Genomic DNA, 21,484 nt, shown 5'->3' with positions numbered 1-21,484 from the left:
TTTCAGTAACAAGATCAACAATATTTTTAAAGAGCTTTAGTTTCAAAACTGTTAAAATTATCTGCCTCTGCGGTTTAGTCATTTGCATTAGATGTTTGAAAAATTCCAGTGTGGGTTTTCTCAAACTGCTGATTAATGCAGCACTACCTCACTGTCACCTGTTGCTTCAGAGAGAAAGCTGCTAAGATGTTTCCTCTCTCAAAAGAAAAATACTATTTGGAAATATTTTTGGTGTGGAAAAACAGTCAACCACAGTCCTAAGAGTAAAGCGCCACTCTTTTCAGCATAAAGGTGCTGTGATTATTTGTATATTATTTTTTGCAGCATAAGTAATTCTTGATTTTCTGGTTAAATTAATTGATGCCATTTTAAATCCAGGTTATGCAACTCTCAAACTTAAACATCCTGATGCCCAACAAAAAATTAAAGACAATTTGAACAAAGCTATATTCAAATATTTTTAATATAGCTATAGTTTCATAACTAAAACTAATGTTATGAAAGCTTAACTTGTGCATTATTAGCATTACCCTTACAGAAGGAGTTGTGTAAAAATAGAAAAAGGCTTAGTGGTTAAAAATAACTTGCTATAACTTGATGAATGTGAACGCAAAAACATGTAAAAGTCGATTAAAGATTTTTAATGCACCAAAAGAGATCTCAAACAGCTTTTTATTACATTTTCAATCAATAACAGTACAATTTAGTACAGTATCTATCTTGCATCCAGCTCACCGTGGAACACCAACAGACTGAAATGAAATACAAAAAGTGGAAAGGTACATAAGGGTGCAGAGCTCTATATTATCAATGGAAAGAGAAAAGGAGAATCCATCTCAGTTGAATCGCATTTTCACTTGTGGCCACACACGAATACGTCACATTTATTGTACATCATTGCAGAAAAAAAGAAAAGTGAAAGTATCTCACAACCTTAACAAAAGTGCTTCTGTATACAGTGAAATGGCATTCAGATGCTCCGATTTTCAGTTTAAGACCAAAATAAAAATAAAAATGTACAAAAGTTTTAGTATGGACAGTATGTGAGGACATTTTTGTTCCATTGAGAGTGAAGATTGGAAGGAGAGGATAGATTTCTCACAATGATTGTTATAATTATTTTTTTAAAAATGGCATCAATAGAACTGGTAAGCATAATTTACACTAAGTATGAAGTTAATATCAAGCCTTTCATCATTCTTGCCAACTCTGGTGCATAGCATTACCAGTATTTGTACATGATGTATGCAGAGTTTGAGCCAAAAAAATGGCCTCTATTAAGTTCAATCAATAGGTTAACTCTCCTTTTTGGTAACAAAAGAAAATCTAGGATTTTTTGCACCATTGAAAGCAAGTCTACAGCATGCACATCTAAATTAACTCATGGCAGACAAAATTTTATGTCTCAACTTAAAACATCAGACCATTATTTTCAGACATTGATTTGTACATTTCATTCACAGAGTTGTAACTGCAGTCCCAAGCAAAGGAAGTGTGTATTTAAGTCAGGTGAGGTGTTTCACTCAAAGTGGACACAGAACACAAAACCCCTTCTATATAGTAAATTCAAGCCATGCCTTATTAAACTCTGAACCTAAATCACTACCCTACCCTTCCCCACCAAAAGCCAAAAAGGCATGTACAAGAATCGAGGGGTTTAACTGGATAGTTTTCCTCATAATAACTCCGTTTGTACTGGAATGAGCATTCATAACTTATAGCATGTGCCTGGTTAATTAACAATGTTATTAGTTTAGAGGCGAAGCTTCATGTGCAAAAAGCCGTGATGGAACAAAAACAGCTAGAATATAAATACATCCTGGACATTTTCGAAAGCTGCTCGTGTAATATGATCCAAGCTTTTACTTCTGCATGTTTTTTTTTTCTCTCATATGATTTTTACCTGGATTACAAAGACAAGCTGTAATTCAAACATATCTAAAACCACTAAAGAAATATGACAAAGAGAAAAGCCATCAAGAATAATAAACCATCAGAATAGAAATCTTAAAAAAAAAAAAAAAAAGTTAAATAATTTGTACAATTACACTCCAACATTTGCTTTCAAGACGCACACATTTGCATGGGATGATAGTGTTGTTTTCTCTTTCAAGGTAACATAAAATGGTCCAAGAAGGAATGCACAAGTTTCTGATTTGATACCACAGGAGATCCTTTCTTAACTAGGTGATAAACAATTGTGCTCTTCTTTGTGTAGGAAAGGCATTGGTTTCCCTTCGTTTTTGTGGTGTCCAAGTCAGTTTAAACAGTGTTGAAGATGACGCTGTGAACATTCTCAAGTTGTAATGGTCTTCCAGTCAACTTTGGAGTTAAAAGAACATCTGGGGAACAAAGAAAGACATTTTGAGAAACAGAAGAAGAGAGAGTTGTGTAGAAACAGGGGAGCAGAATAGCAAACAGAGACGTTTATGCCCGACAGCTGAGCAGGCCCATGAATTCTCAGAATATTTATCAAAGTCAAGATAAACTAATCGTCTTCAATTAGAGATGCACCGAGAAATCAGCTGGTGATCGGAATGGGACGATTCTGTGCCTCTCCTGCCCTGACCGGCAATCAGCTGGTCAGAAACTCAAAAATCCAACTGATCCATTTACAGTGAATGAACTGTTCTTACGTGCCAACAGGAGTGTGAAAACTGCACTTCTTAAGGATGGTCCCCTGAGGCATTTAAATGAAGTCAGAGCAAACTGCTGCAAGAAGCTATATACAAGGAACCTTTGCTATGTCTTTGCGGTTCAAAAAGCTGAGAGAAAGACAGCAAGACCTCCAGCTGACAACAGGAACACTGAACAAAGTACAGTAAAGTCTGAGCTTTTAGTTCTCCGTCATAAAATTTTGGAATGCTGGCAGCCTTTTGGAAATTTCAGAGTTCTATTCTATAGAGATTACACAGAAGTATTTTATGGAGCAACATGTTAATAGCAAACATGACACTTTGGCTATCATAAAAATTAATGTCCGCACAATAAAGGAAGGCTGGCAAAAGGTAGTTAAAACAATGTTCCTAAAGAAAAACTGGAATCTGATGAAGTTAGTACTGGCAGGTCAAAGCTCAACAAAAAGCAGAAATAGAAAGTCAGCTACAAAATTCTGAGCGGTGCATCTCTACCTGTAATGCAAATACGACAAAAAGAACCTTCAGGCTTCAATTCCAGATCTTCAGAAAACTGTCCCAGGATCCCGTTGCGACTGCCATGCCATCGTCAGTAACTCCCAGGCAGCTAACGCGGTTGTCATGTCCAGCCAACACACCTTAAAAAAAAAAAAAAAAAAAAAAAAAAAAGAACCATCAGTTGTCAGGTCTGACAGAACAGTGTGGTGCCACACTGACAGGTCAAATGTAATCACTTTGGGAGTTTATTGACTTTGTCCTCAGCTCAAATCTTCAGCAAATATCTGAATTTCTTTAAAACAAACTTCTTGTCATACAACTCCAGCACAACTACATTTAAATTACTGATAGTCTAAAGAAAGTACAATAAGTCTACTTCAGGAGCAGAATTTTTACTAAACCTTAGTGTGGTAAATCTGAAAGCATTTTTGACCTTTTAAAGTTTAAAATTTTTATTAAGTAATTTAAGGATTTTCTGAGACTTTAAAAGACCTCTGGAAAAATGTATGGTAAAAAAATTAACCTGTCTAGAAACTTCCTGTGACCTTAAGATGCTTTAAAGAAACTTGTTTCACAGCTGTGATTCCGGGTTTCTTCTGCATGTTTTAGGCATTTCCCAGCTGCCACTCCCACAACTTAATGAATGGGTGATCAATAGGCATCTGTGGCATCTGCTAAGGTAGTGCAAGCCTTTGAATGAAGCGTGAGAACCACTGTTCATACTGTTAGCCAGCCTGCTGACAAAGGGAGAACTTCATCTTACTGCCATTAAGATGGCTGCTGCCTAATGCAGAATATTAACTCTAAAACATAATGCAATGAAAGAGTCTATTTGAGACAAACCTGTTTAAGACATTGCCCAGTTACTCACCAGCACGGTCAGCTTTTAGTGTGTCCCACACATTACAGTTGAAGTCATCATATCCTGCCAGGAGAAGGCGGCCGCTCTTGGAGAATGCAACAGAGGTAATGCCACATATGATGTTATCATGAGAGTAGATCATCAGCTCTTGATCAGCTCGCAGATCAAACAGCCTGCAGGTGGCGTCATCAGAGCCCGTGGCAAAGGCGTTGCCATTAGGGAAGAACTGAAACGTACAAATGCAAATATTAAAGCACGACAGCGGTACATAACTTGGCCACATTCAGAATGTGCATTTAAAAAGTGAAGCAGAGCTTAAACAACTTACACAGATAGCATTAATGTCAGACTCATGGCCAGTGAAAGTCTGCCTGCACATCCCCTCTCGAACATCCCAGAGTTTAGCAGAGGCATCGCAAGCACCAGAGACGAATGACCGAGTGTCGGGGCTAAGAGACAGGCTCATGACATCACCTGTGTGTCCAGCAAATGTGGTCGTCTGCTGGCCTGTCTCGATGTCCCAAAGTGCACTGTGAAAAATAGCAAGACAATCAGACTGTTTTCTGTTCCCTTCATAGGAAAATACTTTGACAAGTTAAGAGTTTCTAGCCATTTCCTTTTTAACTTACCAAGTGGTATCTCCAGAGCTTGTAACAATCTGGTTGTCGTCAAGAAAGCGACAGCAGGACAGGTATCCTAACAGTCAAATAACCAGCAGATAAATTTGATAAATGACCCAAAAATCCGCTGTGGTTTTATGTAAACCTATACTTGTACACAAATACACTGTATTCGTGAAGCATCCTATACCTGTATGTCCTGCGAGCTCACGGCTCACACGTACATTCCCCTCACGTGTTTTCAGGTTGTAAATGGAGCAGATGTTGTCCAAGCCACCACAGGCCACATAGTTTCCTGAAGGTGCATATGCACAAGTCATGACCCAGGAAGATCGAAGTGGAATGGCATGAACCTGCAGAACACAGCAACACACACAGAAAACTGTTAGCTCAGAGAAAATGCAAGTTTCAAGCATGAATTTTATGTTTTTGATGGAGGAAAAGATAGAAATTTAAACAGATGAGAAACTTCCATCCATCCATCCATTTTCTTGACACCCTTGTCCCTCAGTGGGGTCGGGAAGATGAGAAACTTGTTTAACTTTAAACAAAAGGAATGGCAGTAAAAAAAATATGCAGAACTGAACTAATCTCAGTACGGCTAAAGTTTTTCCTACAAAATGTGACTTCACTTTTATAATGCAGCAACTATTACTGAAAATCAACACTAAAAAAAGAAACAAAAAACTTGAAATGAGATTTTAAAACATCTGAAGAAGGTATACAAGATGGGAAAGGAAACTTTCTGATCATAACTCTATGCCTGCTGAGGTCGTCCTGCATTGACGCCTGATGGCGTAGAGGAGGAGTGGCCATCCCACAGAGGCCACAAGTCCTCAACTCGGCCATCTGGGGTTCAATTCCTACCCAGAAACCTTTGCTGCATGTCTACTCTACCTCTACCCATTTCCTCTCTAATCTGCCGCAAATAAAAGTCACTAATGCCAGAAAAAAAAACAACTTAAAAGGGTATTGGGCAGAGTTTTGACCTTGATTGGTACTGACCAGTCAGAGACTCAAAATCCTCTCTAAACCATCAGGTGACTCAGATAACAATTAACTGTTACTTAAATTCAAAGCCTCCGACTAAGTGATGTTCGATATGAGAGAAAGCAAAGATTTGTAGGCGACATGTCTGTGGTTAGATCAGGCTGAGAGAGCAAAACTTAAAGCAGATAACAGGAAGGTTGAATAAAGTACCAGAAAGTCATTCTATGGTTAAGAATTTAAGCTTTCAACCCGTTTGGATTTGGAAATATTTGCTGGCCTGTCTCGATTTTTGGGAAATCTTTTGCATCGTCTTCAGGAAATCCGCACAGTTACTGTAGTTTTAATAATGATGGCCATACTAACGCAAAGGCTATAACTGTCAAACCTGCTGCCTTTTGATATAAAATGACAACTGCTATCTCACACTCACTGCATGACATCGTTTTTCCTCCTATTGTGAATAATTAATGACTTCCATCAGCAGGAAGGCTAGTAAATATACTCTGAATGCTGCTTTAACATGTTCTTGTAATACAGTTGTTTAAAAAACTGGCATAGACATAAATTTAAAGTAGATCAAAACTTGACATCAGCAAAACTGCTTGTTGCACCTTAAGGAAATAACTCACTTTTATGCTTAAGCAAAGTGTACAGGTTAGAGAAAACTGTACACCAGAATAACAACTAATATTTTATTACACATTAAAAACAAACACATTTGCTGTGAGTTTACCTCAAAAGCATTTTAATGTACTAAAAAGAACAGAAATTAAAACCCAACTCATCAGTTCTGTTTTAAGGACTAAAGTATCGGCTTCAATACATAAAAAACGGGTGTTGCAGTATAATTCTTTTTTTGCTTGGATCAGTTCAAAGAACCACCAACAAACTAATTTTCTTCTACTGAAAGAGGAACATACTTATTTATGGAATTAAAAAAATCAATTGTGCAAAAAGAAAAATCACTGATTTGTGCGTCCATACTGCTGTACATTTCATTTTTACTGTATCCTTAGATAAAGCTCACCTTGTTTGTGGTATAGCTATCCCAAATAATGAGTTTTCCATCTTGAGAGGCGCTGACCAAAAGCCTAAAAGCAGGAGCAGGAATAACATTAGACAGCTGGAAAAGGATTTCAGCTAAAAATCAGTGTTTAGAAAATATCGTCGACGTACCTGGAGTCTGTCCCCCAGTGCATGGCATAGATTTTGGCCAAATGACCCCGCAGAGTTCGTCTTGTACGCATCTGGATTCGGCCAACGGCTTCGACATTAGCTGTAATCTGCAGAACGTTACAGACTTTTGTTAGGCTCAGAATAATCCACTGAATTTTACCTTATTCACAATGAATCTTTCTGAGCAAAGCACTCTGTCAGACGTTACCTGTGATAGTGTGGCATCTGCACATGCTTTTCTAGCATCCTGGAAAAAAGAGAATTTAGCTTGTTAGCATACATCACATGCGCCAACTTCTATATGGACAACTGAATTTTGTTACTTACTCTTATCTGATTTTTGAGCTGCTCTGCCTCTTGGCGTAACTGGTCCAGTTCACTCATCTTATCCTGCTTTTTTAATTACCTTACTCCAACTACCGGGGCACTTGTTTATCTAAAAAGGGACAAAAAAGAAAAGAGGAGAGAAAAAGGTGAACATACACAATCAATCTATTTTTTTTATTTTTTATTTTTTTTAAAGAGCAAAAGCAACATTATATTTAAAGTTAGTTTAGAAATCTAAAATGCAAAATGGTAATGGCCCAACAGCAATTTTAACCAGCAGACAGAACAAAATGGGCAACATACTGCTCCCTGTTCAACCTTATAATTCTGCTGCAATGTCGATGTGTCCTGACACACAATTCAGATCAGCAGACAAATCCTGTTAAGGCATGACTTTCCTGTGATCCGAAAAGCAGTCATTATCCTGTTGACCTCAATCCCTGGGATAGTCAGAATTTTCGCCAAGTGATCAATAAGCCACTTATATTAATACAGCACCAAGAGGACGTCTAAATGTCCATCTAATAAAGTAAATATATTCAATTCAAGCCATAAAACTAGTTTCTATACTTATACTAAACCAACTAATGTCTCATTTATCAAAAGTTTAGAACACAATTAGATTGGCTTGCAAAACAAAAGTATTTCGCTTAAGATGATTCTTATGCAACAGCTCATTAAACTGTATGACAAAAAAAAAATATTTAAAAATCGGAAATCCCTAACAGTATTTTTTATTTATAGGTAGTCACAAATTACTTAAAGATTGTAATTATAATTTAATACAGCCTTGTATTAATACTACTACAACTGGGAACACATAATTACAGTCCATTGTTTTTGATTATTAATATTTAAAGCCATCATTCATGGCCCTCTGCCAGAGTTGATGGATTTTCTGACAGTGGGAAACATTAAAATCTATGAATGAACAAGAATACATTTTTTATATATATATATATATATATATATATATATATATATATATAAATATCTCTTCCGCAAGCTAGATTTCTACAGACAATAAGCATAACCTTTAAAAAGATACTCCTGACATGAGCTTTAAGTACAAATTATATTCTATCCAGAAGCTAAATCTAAATCAATTAAAGCTTCACTAATAGCCACACCCAAGACAAACTATAAATAACGACAGCGTGAGATAAGCAGTAAATAGCTATGAGTTTGCTTCTCAGTTCCCTTACCTGGAGTCTTTCAGTCAGTACACTAATGTCACTGGAGGTTGCAGGACGTGTCTGACAATCTTCTCTACCCGTCTACATCATCTTTCAGATTTGCTGATTGGTTGACCTTTCTAACATAGATGATCCTCTTACGCTCATTAATCTTGTAATAAAACGTGTCATGGAATGTAGTTATTATTTAGTTGCATCCAGAGACAGGAGAATGCAATCTTCGTCACGATAAAATTTAAAGTTAGCATCTAAACTCAGATTTAACCTCGTTGTCCTTTTTCAATGGATTTGATCAATTTTCAGATTATTCTGTTTATTGGTGTGTAATTTGTAGTATTGCCACTAGTGTAACTGTAACATAGTTAAGCTTGCAATGAACAAATCTCAACATTAAACACAATTCCATATTTTTATACATAAAATATGATGTAGCCCTAATCTTTTGTGAATTATTTACATCTACTTTGACAGTAATTAATATTTTTAAATTTATTTACATTTTTCTTTTTACCTTTGATTAGTTTTTTGTGGTTTTTAAATCTAATATATGATATTTTTGTTACTGAACATTGCCTACAGAAACAACAAAACCCCTCCATTTCCAGTTTTATCTGAGGCTCTTGAAAGCATCTGGAGAATATAGTTTAATTTGGGTTTCAGAACCACATTACTTTGCTCTCAGATGTGATACTAACTATTTCTGCAGCAGTCCGAATCACTTTCAGTACCCGTTAAGGTGTTAGCCATTTTTTTCCTACAAATCTAATTTAATTATTTATATTTCTTTCTGACCTAGATGTAATTTGCATTCACAACTTGAACTTTGATGTGAAAACACCTTTGTGCCGTAACCAAATTTTACATATCCCACGTCAAGAACAGAAATAGCTGCACATTTCCCATTAAGATCTGTGGATGCCTACAGTTACGGAGTTCCTCTCTCTCATCACTTCTCCTTTCCAAGCGCCTGATCAGGGTCAGCTGACTGCATGATAAACAATGAGCAGTAGCAAACAGCCTGGAGTGGCAGCTCACTAGCTGTTTCCAAGTCCTGCAAGGCTTAAAGAGATGTGTTTGTTTGCGACTGCTGAAAGTGAAGCTGCTATTTTAACCCACTTAGAGGAAAGAAAGGCACATATAAACATCAGCTTACAAAAGATGGCCAAATTCTGATAATGCAATGTTTTACAGATCTAAAGCTGGATCATGGAAAAGGCCATAACCAGCAATATCACTGAGCAACTCCATAATCCTAAAAGCTGAAATCCTCAGTCAATGAGTCCCTAATCCAATCCATGTCTGCTAACAGAAATAGTAGCAAATCCAGTCCAGGCATTAGAAATATGTTTTCAGCTAAATAAAAGGATGAGTTTAATCTTAATTCTTTCATAAACACATGAAGAAAATAATCCAGGCACTCGGTTTGGAAAAAGTGCCTAGATTAATGGCTGCCATTAAAGTCACTGTCCTGAAGCAGAAATTCTCTTTCAGTTCTTGTACAAAGAGAGGGGGAAATGTGCATTATTAAAGAATGTGTACATAAACTTAATACTAAAAAATTAAGTTTGGACATTAAAAGTTAAATTATGCAATATTTAACAGGGCAGCTGTAAAATAAACCGCATTAACAAACCTGACAGGTAATCTCTTAGTGTTTGCAGTGTGCATGTTGAACCAACACTGTATTCAGTGTGCAAACAGCTACGGAAGAAGTTCTGTGTAAGCACTGTGATTTGCCTTCAACACTGTTACAAACAAATCAAATACTTTGCATTGTATTTGAATGCCTCTCTGAAAGCTTTTCAGTTAGTTTGTTGTTCGTGTTGTTTGTAAGTTGAGAACATGTTAGTAATTCCGCATAATATTGCGGCAAGAGGCCAAGAATCAGTTTGCTGTCAAAGTCCAATCAAATATATGAATTTAGTTAGCAGCACACTGTGTTGATAATATGCTATGCACTAATGAAAATGTGAGAAGATGCAGCTAAACGCCATCTTGCAGACTGCTGTCTGCTAGTTAGCTTTGCTAACAGATTGTCGGTGTAGGCCTACAGGCAGGACAACGCTCATATTCGGAAGAAAAACTCACACAAACGCTCAAATTCCTATATTTCACTTAAGCGTCAACAACGATTTACCGGAAATGTAGTCCAACCACAAGTTTCTATGAAATTTACGCCACGGAAACCGAACGGCTACATTGTCTAATGCAAAATAACGAAACCACAGCCGCTTTCAGGGAGGACTCCGCTGATCTTCCGCAATTACACGGAGTGCTATGTAGTTAGCTTTTAAGCCAACACCGGATAAACCCAGAAAGTGTCTTGTTTACCGTCCCAGAGAAATCCACTTACTCGGACACCACCAATCTCTTTAAACGCTACTGGCCCCTGTTAATTTAATTGCACCGTATCAGAGTATTTACGGGGTTGTTTAATCTTGTAGTTGAACCCAAGAGTGTAGAAAAAAAAGAAGGAAAAAAAAAACAGCAAGGTCGGGCGGTGGTGGCCTGTATCGCCACAGTGAGATAAATGTAATTAACACACTCGGGGTGTTTTATTCCCCCCCAAAAAAGAAGTAAACAAAATTTGCTATTATATGTTGTAGAAATTTAGATGGTTTCCAAGGAAAGGCGGTGCACCTCCGGGGCCGAAGTAAGCTAACGTATTGGCTTCCATAAACAGGGTGTTAACGCGCCCACATTAATGTTCCCTCTCTCCTAAAAGTGTTGACTTTTTACAAGCATAATTAAGCTAATACTGATAAGGTACCGAATTAAGCCATGTTAGTAGATTAGATATTATTGTAATTTACAAACATCTGATGGCAAATTTGTTTACAGGACGTTTGATTCAGCCCAACCCTATGTGTCAACCTGAATCCAAAGCAACATCTTTACATTTAATATTAGAATACAAGTCACTTTGCATGCAACATATACAACACGCGATATAAATTATTGTTATTTTTAAAATCTTTTTTTTATTTTATTTTCAGCGACTGAGTAGCTTTGAGAGTCGTATTTTAGGCCAAGAAGCACCTCCCCTGACTGGGCCATTATTGCCTTCACTGACAGCAGTTTTGAAAGGCTAACAAGAACGCTGCTTTAACGAATCCCAGAACCTTTAGGCGACATTAAGAGTAGTTAATGTTTCGTAATTGCCTGGATGTAATACACACAAATGGTTGCCACCATCTACACACCCGCTGCTGACACAAAGTTCCGAGATTAACCCCCACCCTTACGGCAAACACTCATGCAACAGCTCATAATAAAATAAGCTTATCGTTAGCAAACCGATGCTAACTGATGGCTAAGAGGCTAGCTGCTGCTACCCCACCCCCGGGCAGTTCGATTATACCCGAATTCACCAGCTAATGGGATTAACATTTAACTGTTAAATTGCGATAAAGCAATATAATAGTTTGATTTTGCCTTACCTGATTCAATCTGCGCCTGTTTTTGCGTTTTGGCATTGACTGGAAACCAAGACGGCGTATTCCTCCGATCCACGCATCAACGAACAGCACAGTGCTAGCTTTCTAACTAGCTAAGCCAGCTAGCGTAGATTTCTGAGGAGCAGCCCTTCCCGAACGCAGGCTACGGCTGGGGAGCTTGACAACCAGGCGGAGAGGGGAGGGGGTGGGGGAAATCACACCCACAAGCCTTGTGTGGATGACAGTGCACTGGCAGTCAACCCAGCTAATTTTAAAAGTCACTATTCCTCACCAACAAGGGAGCCTAGATTCTCACCTTTGCAAAACCCAACACCTGCCCTGTCCGTGTATGACTCTCAAGCAGCCATCGACCGATGAGATGGGCGCGGTAACCCTGCAGTCGGCGCTGGGAAACCCCACGTTGCAGCAGCAGCAGCGATGGAAAGAGCAGCTTCGATTCGATTGGAGTGTTTTTTAGAGAACTGAAGACGCAACTCCTAATTGTTTCTTTTCAGCAGTCTTTCACACATCTCATTTGCAACATACATATTTCACTTAAATACTTAAAGAACATGATGTTCATTTTAAGCTCCCCCCTCGCAAACCACCCTGAATAAAACGGTCAAACTTCTAAAGTAGGAAGAAGAGGTGGGCTGAGTATCCAAACAATGTACTTAGTACAGTAGCACTACTTCAATATGTTTACTCAAGTACAAGTGAAAAGTAGCCGTCTATTAAATTACTAAAGTGAGAGTAAAAAGGCTACACAGTAAAGAAGCTGATTGTAACATCTCTTTAGAAAATAAAAAATATATATATATATATCATATAGACAAGTTATGTGGAAATCCGTGTAGTTTAGAAAAATAGACAAATAAATAACATGATTACAAAATAACAAATGAAGCCATAAAAACTTTACACATCACTTTTTCAATATAAAACATATTGTTTGTCTGATATATTTCAACTATATCAGACAGACAAAATGTAGTTATGTGGATATCTTTGTAGTTTAAAGACTAGAATGAAAAAAATAGACATAAATAAATAACCTGATTATAAAATAACAAATGAAGCCAGATGAAGCTGTACACTTTTTTAATATAAAACATGACACTAATATTTCCAGTAAGGTATTTAGAGATGATATTTACATACTGAATATAAAGACACAAATACATTTTTTCTCATTGTTCAACGTTAAATCAAACCATATATTTATTGATTTAGATTAGTTAGAATTACCAAAACCATGTCTATTTGCTAAGTGCCAGAAAACTTGGTGAGAATATTTTTTTGAATTTTTTTTTTTTTTTTTTTTGTAGCTTCCCTTGAATTCAAATGTTTATAAACGCTTATCTGGGATAACTGTATTTTAAACTGCATGACTTGGGTCATAAATACATTTATGTGTGTGTTGGAGAAGAGCAGATTACTACCATTGTTAAGTTAAGCTAAACATAGACAATAAAGTTTCAATTTTAAGATCTACCAAATTCTCACCAGATAAGTTGGACGCTGCCAAACATGCAGAGTTTATAGTTTCAACATTGTCATTTTACAAGAAAGATGCTGTGAAAGTTGCAGAGGTAAACTGTTTATTAGCATTTCTGCTGGTTTATGTTCTCTAGAGGTCAAACAATGAAATGAAGAGAATACATTAGAAAATTACACTGATGCTCCTAAGTTGGATGTGACATTATTACAAGATCTGGGCTCTAATTTCTTACACAAATCAAATCCACCATTGGTGTTGCCGTTGAGAAACTATTGTGATAAAGACATTTTGTGGGGCATATTTAGATTTAATTTTTGCTTGTAAAAAAAATAAAACAAAGCATTTAAAGTTGGTAATTTCCAGGCCAAGCAGTGTGGCTAGGTGTTGAAATATTTATTTCTACTTCATCTGGATGTTTTTAGAAGTCAAATAACTGCACCGCTGTTGTCCTGGTTGTTGGGGCATGTGCAGATTTTTTCTTTTCCAGAAGTGGTTGTAAACAAAGTAGGCTGGGCCATTTTACAGAGGAGCATCTGCCTCTTTCTCACCTGATCCCTGTCACCTTCCTCTCACACCAGCTCTCTCCATACTCTGCCTCACAGCATCAATTAAACTTCTCTGTGTGCTTCCTCATTTCCTCTCTTCCATCTCAACATCTAACAGGATTTTCCGATATATCTGCCATCCCTCTGCTATCTCAGGCTCGCTTCTTACATTTGTTTCTAAACTCCTCAGCTTGATCTGTCTTTTATTCTCATTTTTGTTGTTTTGGTCTTCAACAGGGAAACTGTTAACATAACTTTTTCCACCTACAACTCTGTGTTTATGCTTTAGAAAATCACCGTCTGCTTCATGTAGCACTACTGAGGAATCTCAACATTGAACTAATATGTTTCACCCAGTAAAAGTAATTTCACCAGTCCACGTGCTGAATTGTAATATTTTTTTTCCATTTCATTCATATAATCTAATGATCATTTGGTCTTTCATTGCAACAGGAGTTGCCATTGGTTCTAAAAGAAAAGCAGCCTCCACCTTATGACTGGGACTAAACTAAAATTAGTATGATTTCACACAAGCTATAAAATAAATTTCTGCTAATATTTTTCTGTGTCTTCAGCTAAAGTCCAATTTTTTTATGACTACATCATTACATCAGCTTTCATTTTCGGCCATTAGAGAAATGCCTCCTAACTCACAAAGTTAATTAGTGCTGGTCTGTGAAGTAAGCAAAAAAAAAAGTGACTATGCAGACATTTTCTGACTTAACAGCCATTTTTCTTTTCAAACAATGCAGTCAGCTCACATGCAATAAAAATAACTCAGTAAAACACAAATGCACTTCATACTGATTAGAATGAATTTAATACGAAACTTGTGTTAGGGTGTAGGAAAGGTATTCAGCAGAACGAAATACATGAGAGGATGATAATCAGAAACTTCTGTTGAGTGTATCCAGTTCAACATATATTTATCTGATCATTATTCTTTTGTTTCTCTCAGTCTCACTCTCTCACCCTTCACCTCACCCATTCAACATTTTATCCCATCTTTTTCACTCATCCTCTTTCATTAAAACCTCTCCCTTCTCGCTGTCCTGCAGATATCGAGGGCTCAAAGTGGGTTCAGATGACATAATGCCTGAGATAGCCCCACTAATTGCACATTAATTTTCACCACAATGGCTCAACTAACATGCACTGCTAACCCACATCCTCGAATTAATGGCTACAGCGCGGTCCATCAATGTTAGTCCTCAATAGTTTAATACAAAGTTTTGCCTAAAAGGAGGCTCAAGCATAAAAATCTTACACAGTTCAAAATCAGCATAAATAACCAATGAAAACATAAAACTCTGTTACGTCTTCGAATTACATCACCCACAATCAGTTAAATGATTAGGATTATATTTGTCATGAAGGCATCCAATAATGTTGATTGCATTACAACATTTAAATGAGCTAATTTAAAGACATAAATGTCAAAGAAAATTCTGTCTTAAGCACTGGACACACAAAAAATCAAAACAGCGTTAGAAAGGGACAAGGAGGTAAAAATGGATCAGAGACACAAAAGTACACAACATTTTGTTGGTAAAATAAATGCAGGTTTCATGTTTTTGGTTTCCTCTCCCTCATTTGTCACACAAGTTTCTCAGATCCAGCCGAACCTGTTGGAATACATGAAGCAGGCTAAAAGCGCTCAAAAGGCATCACTTCGTGCCCTGATCCAAGGAAATTTGAGAACAGATGTGGAACAAAGTATTAAAATAAAAATACATTTAAAAAAATTTAAAAAAAATCAAAGGTCCATTTCACATTTTGTAAAAATATTCTGTGAGACAAAAGCATGAATTGCATTATATGTGGGATAAAACTAACACAGTATTTGAGGAAAACTGCAGCATAGCAGTCAGACATGGTGGTGGTAGTGTGATGGTCTGAGGCTTGTTTTCTGCTGGATGACTGGACATTACTGGTGAAATCATGAATTCTGTTTTTGACAGAAAATCCTGAAGGAGAATGTATGTATCAGTTTGTGATCTTAATCTCAAGACCACAATTTAAAACACACCAACTAAGTGATGCCTGGTTAGCTAAAAAAAAAAAACCCAAGATATTAGAGTGACCTAGTCAAAGTCTAGATTTAAACTAAACTTGCATTTGTTTAGATTTCCTCAGTGGGCAGAGCACCTTTTTTATATCACATGTTGATGTGTCCATGGGTGAATCATTTACCCCCAAGTTGCATGTTGGTGTGTAAATGAGTGAATGTGGCTCATTCACTCATTCAGCGCTTTTAGGGGTCAGTTTGGTTAGAAAATCACTCCAGTCTATTTCCTTAATAAATTAAGTCTCTCTGAAAATGTTTCTTTTTTTACTCCAGATAGTTTTTGTCTGATATTAACATTAGTTTGGTGATCTGAAATGTTTTGGTGAAATCTATACATAAAAAAGTCCCTAATTTATGGTAAAATACCAGCAGCTTCAGTTGCCAGAATTTTATTGTATAAATATGTATAAATGCGGTAATATTTAAAATGATGTAAAATTATGGTTGCCAGTTATTTTACCATAAATTAGAGGCTTTTTTTGTTTTTTACAGTGTATCTTTTTACTGTATAAAATCTGAAATGGAACATGAAGAGGTAACATTAGTGTGAAGGTTGCACAGAATGACACAAATTGAGACTATGTAAAAATATAATCTTAATTTGTATTCTAGTTTTTAAGATAATTTAAAAAAATATACAACTATAAAAAGCTTTTCAATATTGAGATAGTGTACAAAGACCACATGTAACCCAGATTTCAAACACTGATTACTTCCCTAATTTGTGTGCGTACACAATATCTAATAGTTGTGAAAGGAAATTTTGACTACTAAAACAAATATAAAAATGTGTTTATTCCAATTTTTGTGGGCATTTTCATATTCAGTCTGCAAACTGTTGTGCTACTGATGCACTCATACTTTGCAAATAATTTGCATATGTATTAGATTGATAGGTTCAGTTTCTAGAAACTATTCTAACACCATGTTATGATGCTGTAAGTTTATGTTAAATTGGGAGCTAACTTTGTTTACAATGTGAACTGCATCTGCAGGTGTGTATTTTATTGTCTTTATAAATCAATAATCAACATGCTGCAATAAAATGTGTTTATTGCTCTGAACAATTTGAGACAAATGTTAATAATATTGCATGTTATTCATATAACGCTATGGAACTAAAGTAATTAAGAGTTTTCCTATAATCTTTATTCTGTTTTCTAAATCAAAGATATGTGAGAGAAAAGCTTTGTATTTTACAAACACAAGATGTTATCTAATACTGCAGTACCGCTGCAGTGACGCCACTTAATCGCTAGGTGGCAGTGGTCCGTAACAGTCAAACCATTAGGCTGAACAAAAGAAAAAAAAAGTTCCGATCACGAGTACACAAGAAATCAATCCAAGAGTATAAGAGTAGATTCACGTACTGTAGAAAAACACATTCTGGAGTTCAGCACAATGTAAAAGTCTTTGTTAAAATGTTTTAAATCAATAACAATAAAATGAAAATATTTATGTAATATTCCAGATTGATTTAGTTTTAAAATTTCCCGACTAATTGCTACATTCTGAAGTCAGATTAAAGCAATTACTACTTCAGTATTTTTTGTTTCATTTCTGTGATAATTAACAATTCAATAAAGTTTTGTACATAGGAACATTATCTAATTTTGAATCACAGCAATAAAATGCTCATTTCTTTCAGCCTGTGATATAAACTTTTAGTTCAGCAGGCTGCTGAAAGTTTTCATGGACATTCCCTTTCAAAAATGTGCACAATTAAGCTGTATTTTTGTTATTTCATCTGTAGTGCTGGAGGATATCAATACCATTTCCTTTCCTGTTTCCTATTTCCCCTTTTGCTTTCCTGCTTGTCTTGTGCCTCATTTTTCTCTGTGAGCAGAGGAGAAGAAAGAACTGGTGTAACGTGAGATACTGCAATTTGAGATTGTGTCTGAGACGCTCTGTAAATATTTGAAAAGCGCGTCCCTTTTATTGAGCGAGCTGCAGTTCACAGTTTCACAAACCTTGTGATGCTGTGCAAAAACGTGCATACAAGCAGCACGGCGTAACCTGAAAAATATGCAAGGTTAATTGAATGAATGGATATGTTTTTTTAAGAGGGGTAACATGTATCATCCCCTTTACTTTTAGAAAGACTGCAGCCATAGGAATCTAGAGGAGAACTGGAAAGTTTTGTAAAGTACTTTGTTAACATCTTATATTCTTGTGAGTCATCCTTAAAAATCCGACTTAATACTAAACTCACCTAATCCCATTCATACTGACGGGCTGCAGCAGGCTGCATTCACAGAAAATTTTTTTTTTAGAAATGCAGTTTTATGATATAAAGCACTTTGAACTCCTTTGTTGCTGAAATGTGCAAAACAAATAAACTGTTTAAAAAACACAGGCTGAATATTTCTCTGGGGGAGCTGCAGAGATTCACAGCTCAGGTAACATGTCAACAAGTCAACTATAAGTTATAAATCTGGACTTTATGAAAGAGTGGCAAGAAGTAAAAGGCATTGCTGAAATGAAATTATAAGACTTGCAGCTTGTTCTACAGCCATCTAGGGAGAGTGCCGTGATTGGATGATATCAAAATGAATCTTGTTTACCTGTAGAGAAAATAAAAACTGCATTTTACTGTTAAACTATTTCCTGCACTGTGAAGCATGGTGTTAGTGGAAGCAAGCTGTGGGGAGTCTTTACTTCAGCAGGAAGAGGGAAGACCGTAGAGTTTATGGGAATGTGAAGGGAGCAAAATAAAAGGCCGCAAAAATTTACCTTCCAGCCGAACCATGAGCCTGAAGCACAGAGGAATGGTGTTATTCAAATCATGACCAGATTAGACAACAGTCCAGTTAAAGATTAACCTAAATCAAATTGATTGTGGCAAGACTTCACAAATGTATTTTTATGAATATTGTCTATTAAATCTTACTGAGCTTGATCTATTTTACTGAGAAGAATGTGGAGAAATTTCAGCCTCAATAAATGTGGAGACCACACTTTTTCCATTTGTACAAAAAATAAAAAATAAATAAACATCTCTCTCCATCCACACACAAAATTATGCATAACCTTGTGTTGTTCTATTAAGTTAAAAAAATAAAAAAAAATAATAATAATTTATGTTTGTGAATCTAATATGACAAAACATGAGAAAGTTCAAAGGTTGTGAACACCAATGCAGGCATTGTGAGAATATGATAAATCCACTCTGAAAGCCCTTCAGGCATTATTGGTTAAAGGTTCAGCATTGATTCGAACTTCATGCTGGGAGGACAAGGCATGACCACTGCGCTGCCTAATTTTGATTGCTAATTCTTCTTTATGGAACAAAATGAAGGCAAGTCACCTTCACTACAGAACCATCGAGTTTTAAAATTGAAAACATCAATACAGGGGAGCATACATGAAGCAGATCTGTAGGGTTTTTTTTTATTATTATTGCATTAATCCATTCACATCAGAGACTCTAGCTGTTTCTAATCTGTACAGATCATAAACCAGATTATCTCACTCTTCTTCTGCTCTCAGGGTGCTTTGCCCTTCATATCTAGCAGAAATTTAAAATCTAATTTGTCACACCACAGGACGCTTCATTTCACCTCGGTTCATGCTAAAAGCGTTCTGGCCCACAGAAGCCGTCAGTTGTCCTGGATCTCTTTTATATATGTTTCTTTTACATCTATAGCAGTTTAACTATGCCATATGAACGCAACAATGAACTCCTTTTATTGTCAACGATTGTGGGACGTCCTTCTGAACCTGTGATGTATGACCATAACCTATGCATTGTACAGCAGTGTATTCTTCATGCTGTGCAGCATGGCCCATGATTCTCAGCCATTTTCAGTTCTCTGCATGTTGCGGGCATTGCCAAGAGAAAATTACATGGATTCCTAAATATATTTTAATGTTATGCAAACAATGAACCCCCTAAATTTGTTCCAGTTTCGCTGAATCCCCACAACACAAACAGGTAGACATTAATTTTCTTTATGTTTGATGTAAATCTCACTAGATTCATCATCATGCAGAGAAATCAGAAACCTTTAATATGCTGTAACTCTGCATTTCTAAAATACAAAGAAAGTTTTTCAATTGAATGTTCCTGAATCATTTTAAAAATGTTTTTCAAGAATTTTAAACATTTTGCTTTCAATAAATTGGTGCAGAATGGTCTGAAAATTGACATAGGGCCTTTTTGACCTTTTTAAATAACACCTCAGCATCGTAAATGGCATGAAAAGTATGTCACCAGATCCTTTCCTGACTGATTTTCATAAGAGTCTAAATAATTTTTTGTGGATGCACAAGTAGCTTAATTGTAACATTTGCTATACTGCTGCCCATTTTGGACAACCTTGAAACGACATTTAATCCAAATGAGGATTTATACGTAGATAACTAGCCAACTAACTACAACTCAATATTCCTAAGAGTGTTTTATTATCTTATTTTTCTTCTTTGCTTTTCTAAGTTAAATTTAAAACACTGATAAAAACATACATTTTCAGTGGTTTTTATCGAATTTCAGGTCTGAGATCATTTAACTCTCTGGTCAGAACTAAGGATATATCAGATGCATTTTTATTTGGCATAAATTCCAAGCATGTTTTGGCAATTGGATCTTCCTCATCAGAAACCACTCATGAAAAACAACAGATTAAAATGTTTGTTTTTAAAAACAGCATATTAAACTGTAATGCAGCCTTTGTATTTTTGTGACCAACATTGGAGGAGTAAAAAGTGTATTTGTTTGATTTTTGTGTATTTTCCTGTTAAAAATTAATTAAAGGAAGTCTTTGACTTCCTTTAATTAAGGCTGTTTACACAGGCTGTTTACACCTGCCTAGCAGGTGTAAACAGCCTGCTAGGCAGTACTAATTAGTGTTCTAATTTAATTTAAAGTGTTTTATAATATTTAATGAACACAAACCATAGGAAAGATCACTTATTTTAGAAATTGATCTCATACATCTACATTCATATTTAAAATGAATTTTTATGTTTAGACATGAAAACAATTGCTTTGCTTTTAATCTGAGCAGTAGCTAATGTTAAAATTTCAACATGCTTTTCTTGACTAAAAGGACTTTAACTTTCCATATAATAAAGAAAAATAGCTTTTATTAAACATCCTGAGCTAACTTTGTTAGATTAAAGTTTATATGGTCATTAGCTCAATTTTTCAACATAGATATGAGCGTATACAAAAAACTCTTTTTTCCCCAACTATGTTTTTGTTGCCAGTTGCAAAACATGTTAAGGTTTACAAACTTCAAGTATACATTTTATAAATCAGAAACAAGAAAATAAAAAAATATTAAAACACATTTTGTAGTATCTACTTTTTGCTTCACTTTACATATTTGTGTTAGTGATTTCTGATAAATTACACGTAATCTGAAAACTTGATTTTGTTGACACTCTTGTTTTGTTGTTGCTAAGCACACAATTTGGCCTAGAAATTACTTTGAATAGAAGTTATGACTATTAAAAAAAGAAAACCTGAACAGTATTTTATCTCCTGCTTGTGTGAGTAAAGTCATTGGATTGAGGGTTAGCCATCACAGGGTTAACTTCCTCAGACCTACCACCCGGATGCAGTCATTCACATGGCTCTGACAGCATCTGGTGGTCACAGCCATTAAATCCCATTCTCATCCCTGT

General features: G+C 36.0%; 1 protein-coding gene across 3 annotated transcripts; it reads right to left on the bottom strand.

The window, feature by feature from the left end:
* Positions 1 to 654: 654 nt before the first annotated feature.
* On the bottom strand, positions 655 to 12,157 carry gnb1b (guanine nucleotide binding protein (G protein), beta polypeptide 1b). 3 transcript variants are annotated; one of them, XM_081607068.1, is made up of 11 exons: positions 11,746 to 12,157; positions 7,110 to 7,218; positions 6,991 to 7,029; positions 6,783 to 6,889; positions 6,634 to 6,697; positions 4,807 to 4,969; positions 4,626 to 4,692; positions 4,325 to 4,526; positions 4,006 to 4,222; positions 3,132 to 3,274; positions 655 to 2,342 (listed from the first exon to the last, which is right to left on the bottom strand). In XM_081607068.1, the coding sequence occupies exons 2-10, from the start codon at positions 7,164 to 7,166 to the stop codon at positions 3,168 to 3,170; spliced, it is 1,023 nt and encodes a 340-aa protein (XP_081463194.1). In that variant the 5' UTR covers positions 7,167 to 7,218; positions 11,746 to 12,157; the 3' UTR covers positions 655 to 2,342; positions 3,132 to 3,167. The 3 variants fall into 3 exon arrangements, with proteins under 3 accessions (XP_081463194.1, XP_081463196.1, XP_081463195.1); XM_081607070.1 differs by having other exon boundaries at positions 3,159 to 3,274; XM_081607069.1 differs by lacking the exon at positions 11,746 to 12,157 and adding an exon at positions 8,315 to 8,396.
* Positions 12,158 to 21,484: the final 9,327 nt, after the last annotated feature.

Source organism: Poecilia reticulata, chromosome 5 (assembly GCF_904066995.2).
Source record: "Poecilia reticulata chromosome 5, P_reticulata-male-v2, whole genome shotgun sequence".
NCBI classification, from domain to species: Eukaryota; Metazoa; Chordata; class Actinopteri; order Cyprinodontiformes; family Poeciliidae; genus Poecilia; species Poecilia reticulata.
This window is presented reverse-complemented; position numbering and strand designations above follow the sequence as displayed.